The sequence below is a fragment of the Amblyraja radiata genome, chromosome 1 (genome assembly GCF_010909765.2).
Source record: "Amblyraja radiata isolate CabotCenter1 chromosome 1, sAmbRad1.1.pri, whole genome shotgun sequence".
Taxonomy (NCBI): Eukaryota; Metazoa; Chordata; class Chondrichthyes; order Rajiformes; family Rajidae; genus Amblyraja; species Amblyraja radiata.
This window is the reverse complement of record NC_045956.1, coordinates 33,758,155-33,773,880: the sequence shown is the minus strand read 5'-3', so window position 1 is coordinate 33,773,880 and position 15,726 is coordinate 33,758,155. Positions and strand designations below refer to the sequence as shown.

The 15,726-nt window shown below is 49.9% G+C and overlaps 1 protein-coding gene across 1 annotated transcript in view; it reads right to left on the bottom strand.

Moving 5' to 3' along the window:
* The window catches only part of LOC116977763 (protein RUFY3-like), a 94,218-nt gene that overhangs the window by 10,689 nt on the left and 67,803 nt on the right, over positions 1 to 15,726 (bottom strand). The window contains exons 8-10 of the mRNA XM_033028545.1: positions 14,864 to 15,017; positions 10,735 to 10,902; positions 6,856 to 6,953 (exon numbers count right to left, since the gene is read on the bottom strand). Of these exons, the coding sequence (XP_032884436.1) occupies positions 6,856 to 6,953; positions 10,735 to 10,902; positions 14,864 to 15,017 (420 nt within the window). The remainder of the gene's footprint in view (positions 1 to 6,855; positions 6,954 to 10,734; positions 10,903 to 14,863; positions 15,018 to 15,726) is intronic.

The following is a 15,726-nucleotide window of genomic DNA, read 5'->3' as shown; positions in this document are numbered from 1 at the left end:
GGACCACTGGAGATTGATGTAGGAGAAGTGATAATGGGGAATAAAGAAATGGCAGAGGAGCTGAATAACTTTTTTGCATCAGTCTTCACAGCGGCAGACACCAGCAACGTGCCTGAAATTCAAGAGTCAGGGGTGGAAGTTAGTGGAGTGGCGATTACCAGGGAAGCTGAAAGGGCTGAAGGTGGATAAGTCACCTGGGCCGGATGGACAGCACCCTAGGGTTCTGAAAGAGGTGGCTTTAGAGATTGTGGAGGCACTGACTGTGATATTTCAAGAATCACTAGTCAGGAATGGTCCCAGATGACTGGAAAATTGCCAATATTACCCCGCTGCACAAGAAGGGAGCAAAGCAGAATAGTGGGAACTATAGGTACACAAAATTGCTGGGGAAACTCAGCGGGTGCAGCAGCATCTATGGAGCGAAGGAAATAGGCGACGTTTCGGGCCGAAACCCTTCTTCAGACTCACTTCAGACAGTGGGAACTATAGGCCAGTTAGTCGGACTTCAGTGGTTGGTAAGATTTTAGAGCCCATTATAAAGGATGAGGTTACGGAGTTCACGATAAAATAGGCCAAAGTCAGCATGGCTTTGTGAAGGGGAGATCTCGCCTGACAAATTTGCTGGAATTTTTTAAAGAAGTAAATAGCAGGACAGACAAAGGAGAGTCAGTAGATGGCGTATACCTAGATTTTCAGAAAGCCTTTGATAAGGTCCCACAAGTGAGGCTGCTAAGGAAGATGAGAGCCCATGGTATCAGAGGGCAGATACTAGCATGGATAGCAGGTTGGCTGGATGGCAGAAGGCAAAGAGTTGCAATAAAGGGGGCTTTTTCTGCTTGGCTGCCAGTGACTAGTGGAGTTCTGCAGGGCTCGGTGCTGGGACCGCTGCTCTTCACGTTGTATATTAATGATTTGGACGAGGGGATTGAAGGCTTTGTGGCCAAGTTTACGGATGATACGAAAATAGGTGGAGAGGCAGGTAGTGTAGAGAAAGCAGGGACTCTGCAGAAGGACTTGACAGGTCGGGAGAGTGGGCAGAGAAGTGGCAGATGGAATATAGTGTAGCAAAGTGTGGAGTCATACATTTGGGTAGTAGGAATAAAGGCGTAGACTATTTTCTAAATGGGGAGAGAATCCAGAAATCAGAGGTGCAAAGGGACTTGGGAGTGCTGGTGCAGTATTGACAAAAGGTTAATCTGCAAGTCGAATCAGTAGTAAAGAACGCAAACTCAATGCCAGCATTTATTTTGAGAGGGCTTCCATATAAAAACAGGGATGTAATGCTGAGGCTCCATAAGGCGCTGGTCAGGCCGCATTTGGAATATTGTGAGCCATTTTGGACACCATTTTTGAGGAAAGATGTGCTGGCTCTGGAGAGGGTCCAGAGGAGGTTTACAAGAATGATCCCAGGTATGAGTGGGTTAACATACGATGAGTGTTTGACGGCACTGGGCCTGTACTCGCCGGAGTTTAGAAGAATGAGGGGGGAGTACGGGTGATTAGTACGGGTGTCAAGGGTTATGGGAAGGCAAGAGAATGTCGTTAGGAGGGAGAGATAGATCAGCCATGATTGAATGAGAGAGTAGACTTGATGGGCCGAATGGCCTAATTCTACTCCTCTCCCTTATGATACACACAGGGTCACGGGGTGAAACCAGACAGGGTCACGGGAGATTGGGAGGGGGGGGGGGGGATGTCAAGAGCAGTGGGGGGTGGGGTCAAAGGGGGGTGTAGGGGGTATCAACAAGGTTATAGTGGGGGAGGGGTCCAAAGGCATGGGCAAGGGGAGGGGGAGATTAGGGCAAAGGGGAGAAGGGGGGGGGAGACTAACAACAAGTGCACAACTCAACAGGGGCAGGGAGGGGGGGAGATCAGGGTGGGAGGGGGAGAGATCGGAGTGGGGGGGAGGGGCGGGTCGGAGATCAACTAAACAACAAGACACAGAACACATCGATGGCCCAAACCAACCACCCACATATTGAAACCGTCAGCAGCTTGTTGAAAAACGGGGATCTGGTTTTCTGTGCAAGAGTTTTATTTTTGATCTAACACTACACAGTTCACAATATTGAATGGTTAATTTCATAAAATGTTTTATTTATTTTCATTTTCGACACCTTTTCTCCCAGCCCCGCCTTGCACTGCAACAAACTCCAAGATCTGCCCGTTAAGCCGTACACTCTGAATGAAATATCCCTGTGGACAGCACAGGGCAAGTCCCTGCCGTGTCTGCTCCAGGTGTTCCGAGTCAGCTCACCGCTCCTTCCGTTCAGAACCCAAACCCTTCACCCCCTCTCCCTCCACACCCGTGACTAACCCCACACAAGCCGCCTGCTTACGAACTGGGGTAGACTGTGGCAGCAGCCCCCGATAGGTCAATATGAGCGGGTCACAATACTGCAGGGAATAATGCCACATTTCACACAACTCTTTGTGCACAGAAATGCCCAGGAAAGCACTCGGGATAGCGGGACTTGAACAGAGAGCAACGTCTGCAAACACAGGACAGTCCAGCACAGGAACAGGCCCTTCGGCCCTCAGCTTCTGTGCCAAACGTGATACCAAGACCAACTTTTATCTGCCAGCACAGAACCCCCATTCCTCCACATCCCTGCACCAATCCAAAATGCATCCTAAACGCCACTATCCCACAGTTTTTCAAACTTTAGCACGTCAGATCCGCAGTGTTTGCTATCAAATGCAGATTTCTGGAAGGGTAAACCAATCAATGCTAATCACTAAAGACACAGAGTGCTGGAGTAACTCAGCGGGTCAGGCAGGATCTTTGGAGAACATGGACACAGAGTTCTGGAGTAACTCAGCGGGTCAGGCAGCATCTCTGGAGAATAGGATTAGGTGAAGTTTCGAGTCGAGACCCTTCTTCAGTCTGAGGATCAGGCACTGAATTTGTGTCTATCTTCAGTTTGAACCAGCATCTGCAGTTCCTTCCTACTGCCCCTGACTTTCAGTCCAAAGAAGGGTCTCAACCCAAAACATCACCAATTCCTTCTCTCCAGAGATGCTGCCTGTCCCGTTGAATTGCTCCAGCACTTTGTGCCTATTTTTGGCTTATATCAGCATCTGCAGTTCGTTCCTGCACATTTCCACTGCACACACCCTTGTTATCCGGAGTTAATCCTATCATCCTGACTCCTGTAATATTTTCTCAAACGTATCAAACTGCTCAAGGTGACCCAGCCTGAATCTACTTTCACACCAGCTGGTTTAAGCAAGCAAAACAGACCAGAACCAGTTGAGATCATGAGCTCATGAGGGTCAGACCCCACTCTCCCCTGAAGGAGTGAGAGAGAGAGAGAGAGAGAGAGCGAGAGCGAGAGAGAGAGAGAGAGAGAGAGAGAGAGAGAGAGAGAGATAGAGAGAGAAACCATGGAAACCGTGGCAGAAAGGACCATACGAGAAACATGAATTATTCAAATATCATAGAAATAAATAAAAAATCAACTTCTGTAGCTGACTTGTAGCTACTTGGGGAAAATAAAGCCACATGCTCCACTGCAAACTGTAACCACAACTTTGAAGGCTTTGCGGAGGGTGAGAAGCTAGGCCAGACGGAAACAGGCCGCTCCACGCCTACTGTCTGTGCATCAGTTTCCCAGCGGCTAGGTTTAGATTCCTAGCCTGTTTCACCAAGTCACTCTCACTTTTGGTTAGGAGCAGCAGGCGGGCGGCAGAGTCAGGAGAGGGAGGCAGGCAGGCAGACGGAGATGTCGACAGGTCCGCACAGCACGTAACATGGTGGAGACAGGACAGCCAAGGGAGAAGACAGGGAGAGAAAACAGGGAGAAGAGGGGAAGAGCAGTTTTGTTAGCCCGTAATAATGTGCATGCTTCACTACACATCCCTCCCTTCACCTCACAGCAGAGAATTATCCACTAGTAGACACAGGGTGCAGGTAGCACACACACACACACACGCACCCCACACACAGACACGCACCCCACACACACACGCACACACACACACGCACCCCACACAGACACGCACCCCACACACACAGACACGCACCCCACACACACACAGACACGCACCCAACACACACGCACACACACAGACACACACACACAGACACGCACCCCACACACACACCACACACAAACACACACACGCACCCCACACACACGCACACACACACAGACACGCACCCCACACACACACGCACACCACACACACAAACACACCCCACACACACAGGCATGCACACCACACACACACATACAGGCATGCACCCCATACCCCACACACACACACACATGCACACCCCACACACACACACAGGCATGCACACCACACACAGGCATGCACACCACACCACACACACACATACCCCACACACACACACATGCACACCCCACACACACACACAGGCATGCACACAACACAGGCATGCATACCACACCACACACACACACATACCCCACACACACACAGGAATGCACACCACACACACACACTAGCACAGGCATGCACACCACACACACAGAGCATGTACACACACAATATAGACACACACTCCCACATAGACAAGGGCATTCGCATACCACGCGTACACACTCACACACAGAATGTGTGTATGCACACGCGCACAATACACACAGGGCCTGTACGCATGCTCGTGCACAATACAGACACATAGGCAAAATACAGACACATGTGCACACAATAGACACACAGGCATAATAGATACACGCGCAAAATACACACTCACACAAATACCAGCATACGTACAGGCATGGGTGTGCATGAATCACACACACATAACACACACACGGGCTTGTGTAAGCATGCATACACCATACACAAACACGTGTATACACACGAGTGTATACACACGAGTGTACACACACACCCAAGTGTACGCACACACGCCCAAGTGTACACACAATATACACGTGTACACACACACAAAGGGTGCACACACAGTGTACACACAATACATTTGCATATGCAACCACATACAAGACACATGGGGACACATGAGCAACACACACACACACGGGAACATGCATAGGCTTGTGCGCACACACGCAGGCACGTACACACACACACACAACTTTGCAAGTCTATCCATTGTAGGTGAGGTGTTCTCCCCACTACCCCAGGAGCCCATGCCCCCCTCACCCAGCATGGAGACACCTGACACAGCGGAAATGTGTGTGTTAGGTGACCACACTCACACCAGGCGTGTCACACTACACACACAATCGCACACCCCAGCCCCACACTAACTGAGCCGGTGATTTGGTCAGTGTGCACATAACCCACATCTGTGCTGTGACCATCATTTATACATTGCCAATCTCAGAACAATCCAATGTAGTTTAAAGATACAGCATGGAAACAAGCCCTTCAGCCCACCGAGCCCGCGCCAACCATTGCTTACCCGTTCACACTAGTTTTCACTGAATATTGAAAGGCTTGGATAGTGGATGTGGAGAGTCTAGGATCAGAGGGCACAGCTTCAGAATTAAAGGACGTTACTTTAGGAAGGAGATGAGGAGGAATTTCTTGAGTCAGAGGGTGGTGAATCTGTGGAATTCATCTTGGAGGCCATCAGTGGATATTTTTAAGGCAGAGATAGATAGATTCTTGATTAGAACGGGTGTCAGAGGATACGGGGAGAAGGCAGGAGAATAGGGTTAGAAGGGAGAGATAGATCAGCCATGATTGAATGGCGGAGTAGACTTGATGGGGGCGAACGGCCTAATTCTGCTCCTATCACTATGAACTCAGTTCCATGTTATCCCATTTACTCATCCACTGCCCACACACTAGGGACAATTTACAGAAGTCAATTAACCCACAAACCTGCACGTCTTTGGGATGGGGGGGGGGGGGGAAACGGCAGCACCTGGAGAAAACCCACGCGGTCACAGTGGGAACGTGCAAACTCCACACGTCCAGACACACCAGAGGTCAGGATGGTGCTCGGGTCTCTGGCGCTGTAAGGTAGCAACATTACCGCTGCGCCACCGTGCCGCTCACGTCGTCCGTGAAGGATCAAAACCGAATCAGCCTGGTTTTTTTTAAATTAAAAGGCCCCTGGTGAGAGTTGCATAATGGAGACACCCATGGACAATACAATGATTCCCAATAACGGCCGGACAGGTAGATGCGGAGGTGATTGAGCCTATCATCTCCCCGTCTATCTGTCCCCCTGTCATTGAGAATCAATGTATTTGTCAGTGTAGAGTGGATGTGGAGAGGATGTTTCCACTAGTGGGAGAGTCTAGGACCAGAGGGCACAGCCTCAGAATGAAAGCACGTTGCTTTAGAAAGGAGATGAGGAGGAATTTCTTTAGTCAGAGCGTGGTGAATCTGTGGAATTCTTTGCCACGAGCGGCTGCGGAGGCCAAGTCAGTGGATATTTTTAAGGCAGGGATGATGGATATGGGTGTCAGGGGTTACGGGGAGAAGGCAGGAGAATGGGGTTGAGAGGAAGAGATAGATCAGCCATGATTGAATGGGGGAGTGGACTTATTGGGCTGAATGGCCTGATTCTGCTTCCATGACATGTTGGGGCAACTGCCTCACAGCGCCAGGGACCCGGGTTTGTTCCTGACTACGGCTGCTGTCTGTACAGAGTTTGTACGTTCTCCCTGTGACTGTGTGGGTTTGCTCTCGGTGCTCTGGTTTCCTCCCACACTCCAAAGACGTGCAGCTTAGTAGGTAAATTGGCTTCTGTAAATTGTCCCCAGTGTGTAGGATAGTGGGATGACATAGAACTAGTGTGAAAACAGGTGATGGCTGGTCGGCGTGGACTGAAAGGCCTGTTTCCGTGCGGTACCTGTGAATTACAGAAGCCCCTCACCCTGGGGGGTGGGGTCTGCCCCTCACCTGTGCTCCAGTTGCCGCACAGTGCAGCTCATCTGACTCGCCTTCTCCTCCAGCCGGGCAATGATCTCGTTCTTCTGCCGGATCACGTGGTCCGAGCCCTGCAGGGAGACAGGTGTTGGGACAGCTGCCAGAGACACGGTACCCACACATGCGCGGGCACACGCATGTGCACGCACACGCGCACTCACACACACACACACAGGCATGCGCGGGCACACGCATACACGCACAGCCGCGCACACACCACATGCACACGCGCACACTCATACGTGCACACAAATACATGCACTTACACACAACACACACGCGCACACACTCGCATGCAGACACGCACACACGCGCAAGCACACACGCACGCACTCACACGTGCGCACACATAAATACATGCGCATACACACACTCACATGCACTCACATATGCACACATGCGCAAGCATACGTGCACGCACACAAACACGCACATGCACAAGCACACACACGCACGCACATACGCGCACGCACACAAACACATGCACACCCCACATAAACCAAGAACACACACACGCACACCCACACTCACATACACACACCCAGTTACCCGCAACACACACAGCATCCACACACAGCAACCACACACAAAACCCACACACACCACCACACAGCACCACACCACACAAAAAAAACACACACAAACACACCCGACACACAACACAACACACCACACATAAAACACACCACACACCAAACAAAAACAAACAAACCACACAACAAACCACACCACACCCACCCACACAAAACACCAACAAAAAATACCACACAACAACCACACACACCCCAACAAACACAAAAAACAACACCACAACAACAAACAACAACACCACACACACACCACACGCACCCACCCCACGCACACACCCCACACACACATACCCCCCACACACACGCACCCCACACACACACACACCCATACCCATTCCACACACACAGCTCCCACACACACAGCTCCCACACACACCCCAAGAACAACCACACCCACACAAACATAAACCAAAACAAATGCCCCCACACGCACCTAAACCAGCAATACACCACACACACCCCCCACACACGCACCCCACCCCACACACACCCATACACACACACCCCACATACACACACACACACACCCCACACCCACCCCACAAATACACAACACACACACCGACACACCCCGCAAACACACACAAACCACACCCGCACACACACGCGCACATGCACACACACGCACCCCACACATACACAACACACACACACCACATACACACACCCCACCCCACACAAACACACTCATACCCACACACACATTCATACACACACTCATACACACACACTCGTACACACACACACGCACACACTCATACACAAACACACGCACACACACTCGTACACACACAGCACCCCCACTACACACACAGCACCCTCCTACCCACATTCTGACCACATTTCTCCCTGTGACCGCGTGGGTTTTCTCTGGGAGCTCCAGTTTCCTCCCACACTCCAAAGGCATGCAGGTCTGTACGTTAATCAGCTTCTGTAAATTGTCCTCATTGTGCAGGGAGTGGATGAGAAAGTGGGACAACATAGAACTAGTGTGAACGGGTGATCGCTGGTTGGCTGCAGGGTGTGTTTCCCTGCTGTATCTCGAAACGAAATTATCAGGATTTCTGGAATTCCAGAGAAAACAAGCCAGGTTTGTCTGAAGGGTCACCACCTGAAACACCACCTATCCATGTTCTCCAGAGATGCTGCCTGACCCGCTGAGTTACTCCAGCACTCTGTGTCCATGTTCTCCAGAGATGCTGCCTGACCCGCTGAGTTACTCCAGCACTCTGTGTCTATCTTTGGTATGAACTAGCATCTGCAGTTCCTTTTTATTCCAAGTGTCTAAATAATACCAAAGATGCTGGAGTCAATTATTAAAGATGTAATAACGGCGCATTTGGATAGCAGTAAAAGGATTGGTCCTAGTCAGCATGGATTTATGAAGGGGAAATCCTGCTTGATTAATCTTCTGGAATTTTTTCAGGATGTGGCAAGTAAAATGGATGAAGGAGAGCCAGTGGATGTATTGTATCTGGACTTTCGGAAAGCCTTTGATAAGGTCTCACAGGAGATTAGTAGGCAAAATTAGGGCACATGGTATTGGGGGTAGAGTATTGACATGGATAGAGAATTGGTTGGCAGAGAGGAAATAAGAGTAGGGATAAATAGGTCCCTGTCAGAATGGCAGGCAGTGGCGAGTGGAGTGCCGCAAGGATCGGTGCTGGGACTGCAGCTATTTACAATATATATTAATGATTTAGATGATGCAAAGAGGATGTTAAGAGGTTGCAGGGTGACTTGGACAGGTAGGGTGAGTGGGCAGATGCGTGGCAGATGTAGTATAATGTTGATAAATGTGAGGTTATCCACTTTGGCAGCAAGAACAAGATTTGGCAGATTATTATCTCAATGGTGTCAGATTAGGAAAAAGGGAAGTGTAACGAGACCTGGGTGTCCGTGCACACCAGTCACTGAAAGTAAACATGCAGGTACAGCAGGCAGTGAAGAAAGCTTATGGCATGTTGGCCTTCATAACTAGATGATTTGAGTATAGGAGTAAAGAGGTCCTTCTGCAGTTGTACAGGGCCCTGGTGAGACCACATCTGGAGTATTGTGTGCAGTTTAGGTCTCCTAATTTGAGGAAGAGCATCCTTGTGATTGAGGCAGTGCAGGTTAATCCCCGGGATGATGGGACTGTCATATGAGGAAAGATTGGAAAGACTGGGTTTGTATTCACTGAAGTTTAGAAGCATGAGAGGGGATCTTATAGAAACATATAAAATTATTAAAGGACTGGACAATATAAAATTATAAAAGGACTGGACAAACTAAATGCAGGAAAAACGTTCCCAATGTTGGGGGAGTCCAGAACCAGGGGCCACAGTCTAAGAATAAAGGCGAGGCCATTTAAAACTGAGATGAGGAAAAGCTTTTTCACCCAGAGTTGTGAATTTGTGGAATTCTCTGCCACAGAAGGCAGTGGAGGCCAATTGACTGGATGAATTTAAAAGAGAGTTAGATAGAGCTCTAGGGGCTAGCGGAATCAAGGGATATGGGGAGAAGGCAGGCACGGGTTACTGATTGTGGATGATCAGCCATGATCGCAATGAATGGCGGTGCTGGCTCAAAGGGCTGAATGGCCTCCTCCTGCAACTATTGTCTATGCTTCTATGTTTATGTTTCTAATGCAGGCACTATTTCCTAATATCCTCTGATTAACTAATACATTAACTGACACATTTTCAGTATTGTTTATATAGAGATAGAGTGGAAACAGGCCCTTCAGCCCACCTAGTCCATGCCGACCAGCGATCACCCCGTACACTAGCACTATCCTATACACCAGGGACAATTTACACTTTACCGAAACCAATTAACCTACAGATTAATTCATCTTTGTTCATCTTTGGAGTGTGGGAGGAAACCGGAGCACTCGGAGAAAACCCATGCGGTCACAGGGAGAATGTACAAACTCCATACAGACAGGACCCATAGTCAGGATGGAACCCGAGTCTCTGGCGCTGTGAGGCAGCAACTCGACCACTGCGTCACTGTGCTGCCCCAAACTAATACACATTAACTGATATATGTTAATAAATTAACTGACCCATCAACGAAGCCCCTTCAATCCAGGCATCATTGTGATAAACCCCCTCTACTACCTAGTGTTGGTTGCCCTACGTTAGACGCCAGCCCCGTGAGAGGTCCCAGACAGGGAAGAGGGTGGACGATCACTGCAGACGGTGGGACAGATACCCCACCCCTCGGTCTCCCCGCTCCCCCACCCCCCCCCGCCCCTCACACCACCCCCGCCCCTCACCTGGGCCTTCTGGCAGAGCTCGTGGTTGAGAGCCTGCACCTCGTCCACCTGCTGTCGGAAGGTCACCAGTACGTCCTGCTTGTCGCAGATGTCCTTCTCCAGCATCTTCAGGGCCAGCTCCATCTCCTGCTTCATCCCGATCTGCACCTCCATCTCCTTCTCCACGTCCTGGCGGCACATAAACGCAGCCGCTGTCAGCACGTGCCCTTCCCCCCCACGCTGTCTCCTGCAGGCCCCGCTCATCACAACACAACCTTCCCCCATCAACCCCACACATCATCCACCAAACATCACCCGTACAGGCGGCGCAGCGGTGAGCTGCTGCCTCACAGCGCCACAGGCCCGGGATCCATCCTGACTACGGGTGCTGACTCTACGGAGTTTGTATGTTCTCCCCGTGACCGCGTGGGTTTTCTCCAACGATGCCCAAGTCATTGCACCATTTTCAAAGTCGTCTTGTTGAGTCTCATTGTCTGTAACTCGTTTTCACCAAGTCCACAGCTAACAGCGGCCTGTTTCCCTTATCATCGTTACTTTTTTGCATATCTTTCACTCATTGTTCTAAAATTGAAAAGACTAGGCTTGTATTCACTGGAGTTTAGAAGGATCTTATAGAAACATATAAATTATAAAAGGACTGGACAAGCTTGATGCAGGAAAAATGTTCCCATTGTTGCGTGAGTCCAGAATCAGGGCATACAGTCTTAGAATAAAGAGGAGGCCAGTTAAAACTGATGAGACTTTTTCACCCAGAGAGATGTGAATTTGAGGAATTCACTGCCACAGAGGGCAGTGGAGGCCAAATCACTGCATGGATTTAGATAGAGCTCTACGGGCTAATGGAATCAAGGGATATGGGGAGAAGGCAGGTACGGGTTATTGATTGGGGACAATCAGCCATGATCACAATGAATGGCGGTGCTGGCTCGAAGAGCCGAATGGCCTCCTCCTGCACCTATTTTCTATGTTTCTATCTCTCTACATCACCGTCTGTATCTATCGTTTCCCCTGACTCTCAGTCTGTGGAAGGGTCTCGACCTGAAACGTCACCTATTCCTTCTCTCCAGAGATGCTGCCTGACCCGCTGAGTTACTCCACCTTTTTGTGTTGATCTTCGGTTGAAACCAATACCTGCAATTCCTTCCTACACCTTCAGCCCACCACATCCATACTAGCCATTATTCAGTTTAATTTAGATACAGCATGGAAACAGGCCCTTCGGCCCACCGACCATCGATCACTCCAGTTCTATGTTATTTCACTTTCACATCCACTCCCTGCACACTCGGGACACTTTGCAGAAGCCAATTAACCTACAAACCCACACGTCTTTGGGATGCGGGAGGAAACCGGAGCAAACCCACGTGGCAACGTGCAAACTCCACACAGAGAGCACCCGAGGTCAGGATTGAATCTGGGTCTCTGGCACTGTGACCTGTGGCCCTTCATCAGAAGTCAGGTCCCTTTTCCAGTCTGACCCAAAACGTCAATTATCCGTGTTCTCCAGAGCTGCTGCCTCGTTACAATAGCACTTTGTGTCTTTTTTTTGTAAACCAGCATCTGCAGTTCCTCATGTCTCCATTTCACCACTCCACTGTGAAATCTCAAGGTATGCCTACCTTGACAACGTTTTCAAAAAGGGTCCCGACCCGAAACGTCACATATCTATGTTCTCCAGAAATGTTGCCTGACCCGTTGAGTTACTCCAGTACTGTGTCCATGTTCTCCAGAGATACTGCCTGACCCACTGAGTTACTCCAGCACTCTGTGTCCATGTTCTCCAGAGATGCTGCCTGACCCGCTAACTCCAGCACTCTGTGTCCATGTTCTCCAGAGATGCTGCCTGACCCGCTGAGTAACTCCAGCACTCTGTGTCCATGTTCTCCAGAGATACTGCCTGACCCACTGAGTTACTCCAGCACTCTGTGTCCATGTTCTCCAGAGATGCTGCCTGACCCGCTAACTCCAGCACTCTGTGTCCATGTTCTCCAGAGATGCTGCCTGACCCGCTGAGTAACTCCAGCACTCTGTGTCCATGTTCTCCAGAGATACTGCCTGAGCCGCTGAGTAACTCCAGCACTCTGTGTCCATGTTCTCCACAGATGCTGCCTGACCCGCTGAGTTACTCCAGCGTAAATCAGCATCTGCAATTCCTTGTTTCTATTCTCTATGAAAACTGTCCTGGAATTTGCATCTCCAGTGGTGTTGCCTCTCCATTTCCTGAAGGTGGCGGCACAGGTGGATAGGGTGGTCGAGAAGGCTTTCGGTACATTGGTCTTCATCGGTCAGGATATGGAGTACAGGAGTTGGGATGTTATGTTACTGTTCTACAAAACACTCATTGGTGAGGCCACATTTGGAGTATTGTGTTCAGATTTGGTCACCCAGCTACATGAAGGATGCTGTCAAGCTGGAAAGGGTCCAGAGAAGATTTCCAGGATGTTGCCAGGACTGAAGGTTGAGCAAGCTTGGACTTTACAGAGCATACCATCATGAGGGAAATATAGCTTTTCAAGGAGTATAAAACCATGAGGGGATATGAACACACATTCTTTCACCCAGACTAGGGGAATCAAGAACCCGAGGACATGTGTTTAAGATGAGGGGGGAAAGGTTTAATAGGTCTAGAGGGTCTGAGCTTTAGGGAGAGGTTGATCAGGCTGGGACTCTATTCCTTGGAGCACAGGAAGATCTTATAGAGGTGTAAAAAATCATAAATCGGGTAGATCCACAGAATTTCTTGCCCAGAGTAGGGGAATCGAAGGCCAGAGGACATAGGTTCGAGGTAAAGGGGAAAAGATTTAAAGGGAATCTAAGGGGTGACTTCTTCACACAAGGGGTGGTGGGTGAATGGAACAAGCTGCCAGAGGAGGGAGTTGAGGCTGGGACTATCAAAAACATTTAAGAAACAGGATAGGACAGGTTTGGAGGGATATGGACCAAGCGCAGGCAGGTGGGACTAGTGTAGCTGGGACATTGTTGGCCGGTATGGGCAAGTTGGGCCGAAGGGTCTGTTTCCACACTGTATCACTCTATGACTAGGAGCTTGAGGGGGAACTTTTTCACAGAGAGGATGGTGGGTGTATGGTACGAGCTGCCAGAGGAGGTAGTTGAGGCAGGGACTGTAACAACATTTAAAATACAATTGGAAGGTACATGGATAGGACAGGTTTAGAGGGATATGGTCCAAACACAGGCAAATGGGACATGTTAATTGGCCTGGACAAGTTGGGCTGAAATGCGTATCACAGTCACATCACGGAAACAGGCCCTTCGGCCCAACTCATCCATCGCACCCAACATGCTCCATCTAAGCTCTTCCCATTTGCCTCTATTTGGCCCATATCCTTCCAAGTACCTGTCCAAGTGTCTTTTGAACGTTGAAATAAGGAACTTCAGATACTAGTTTACAGAGAAAATGGCCGGAGTTTGTACGTTCTACCTGTGACCGCGTGGGTTTTCTCCGGGTACTCCAGTTTCCTCCCACTCTCCAAAGACGTGTAGGTTTGTAGGTTAATTGGCTTGGGTAAAGTTGTAAAATTGTCCCTAGTGTGTGCAGGATAGTGCTAGTGTACGGAGTGATCTAAACTGGTGGAGTGATTCAAAGGTATGTTCTTATCACATGTATACGGTAAGGTTCAAAAACATCTTACTGTACATATATTCACATTCACGTTACAATGAGAGTGTGGTGGATACTTGGAACGAACATGTGGATGAGAATGTGGGACAAGATAATGCGAGTGTACAGGGCGACAATAGACAATAGGTGCAGGAGTAGGCCATTCGGCCATTCGAGCCAGCACTGCCATTCAATGTGATCATGGCTGATCATCCTCAATCAGTACCCCGTTCCTGCCTTCTCCCCATATCCGCTGACTATGCTATCTTTAAGAGCTCTATCTAGCTCTCTCTTGAAAGTATCAAGAGAACCGGCCTCCACCGCCCTCTGAGGCAGAGAATTCCACAGAATCACAACTCTCTGTGTGGAAAAGTGTTTCCTCATCTCCGTTCTAAACGGCTTACCCCTTATTCTTGGTCGGCGCGGACTCGGTGGGTGGAAGGGCCGGTTTCCGCGCCGTGTCTCTAGAAGAAACCAAGAGCTGTCGCCCCGTCCCTCAGCACTCACCAGCCTGAGCTGGGTCTCCTCCTTCAGCTGTCTGCGGGTCTCCATGTCCCCCTCCTCTCCACTGTGCCGGCCGGCTCTCTGCACTGGACCCTCCATGTTGCCGTCCGCCTTCGACACCTGCAAGAGAGGAACGTGACGGTGGTGCAGCAGGTGGAGCCGCTGCCTTGCAGCACCAGAGACCCCGGGCCCATCCCCTCCCCCGCGCTTGTCCGTCTGGAGTTTGCACGTATTAATGTTGAGTTTATGACCATCACGCAAACCAACCTCCCTCCCATCGACTCCGTCTACACCTCACGCTGCCTCGGCAAGGCCAGCAGCATCATCAAGGACCAGTCTCACCCCTGTCACTCCCTCTTCTCCCCTCTCCCATCAGGCAAGAGGTACAGAAGTGTGGAAACGCACACCTCCAGATTCAGGGACAGATTCAGGCAACTGAACCATCCTATCACCAACAAGAAAGCGGTCCTGACCTCCCATCTACCTCATTGGAGACCCTCAGACTATCTTTAATCAGACTTTATCTTGCACTAAATGTTATTCCCTTTACCCAGTATCTGTACACTGTGGACGGCTTTATTGTAATCATGTATAGTCTTTCCGCTGACCGGATAGCACGCAACAAAAGCTTTTCACTGAACCGCGGTAAACGTGAAAAATAATAAATCTAAACCTAGTCCTGACCACCAGTGCTGTCTGTAAACGGTGGCGCAGCGCTAGAGTTGCTGCCTCACAGCGTCACAGACCCGGGTTCCATCCTGACCGCGGGTGCTGTCTGTACGGAGTTTGTACGTTCTCCCCGTGACCGCGTGGGTTTTCTCCGGGTGCTCCAGTTTCCCCCCACACTGCTAAGATGTACAGGTTAG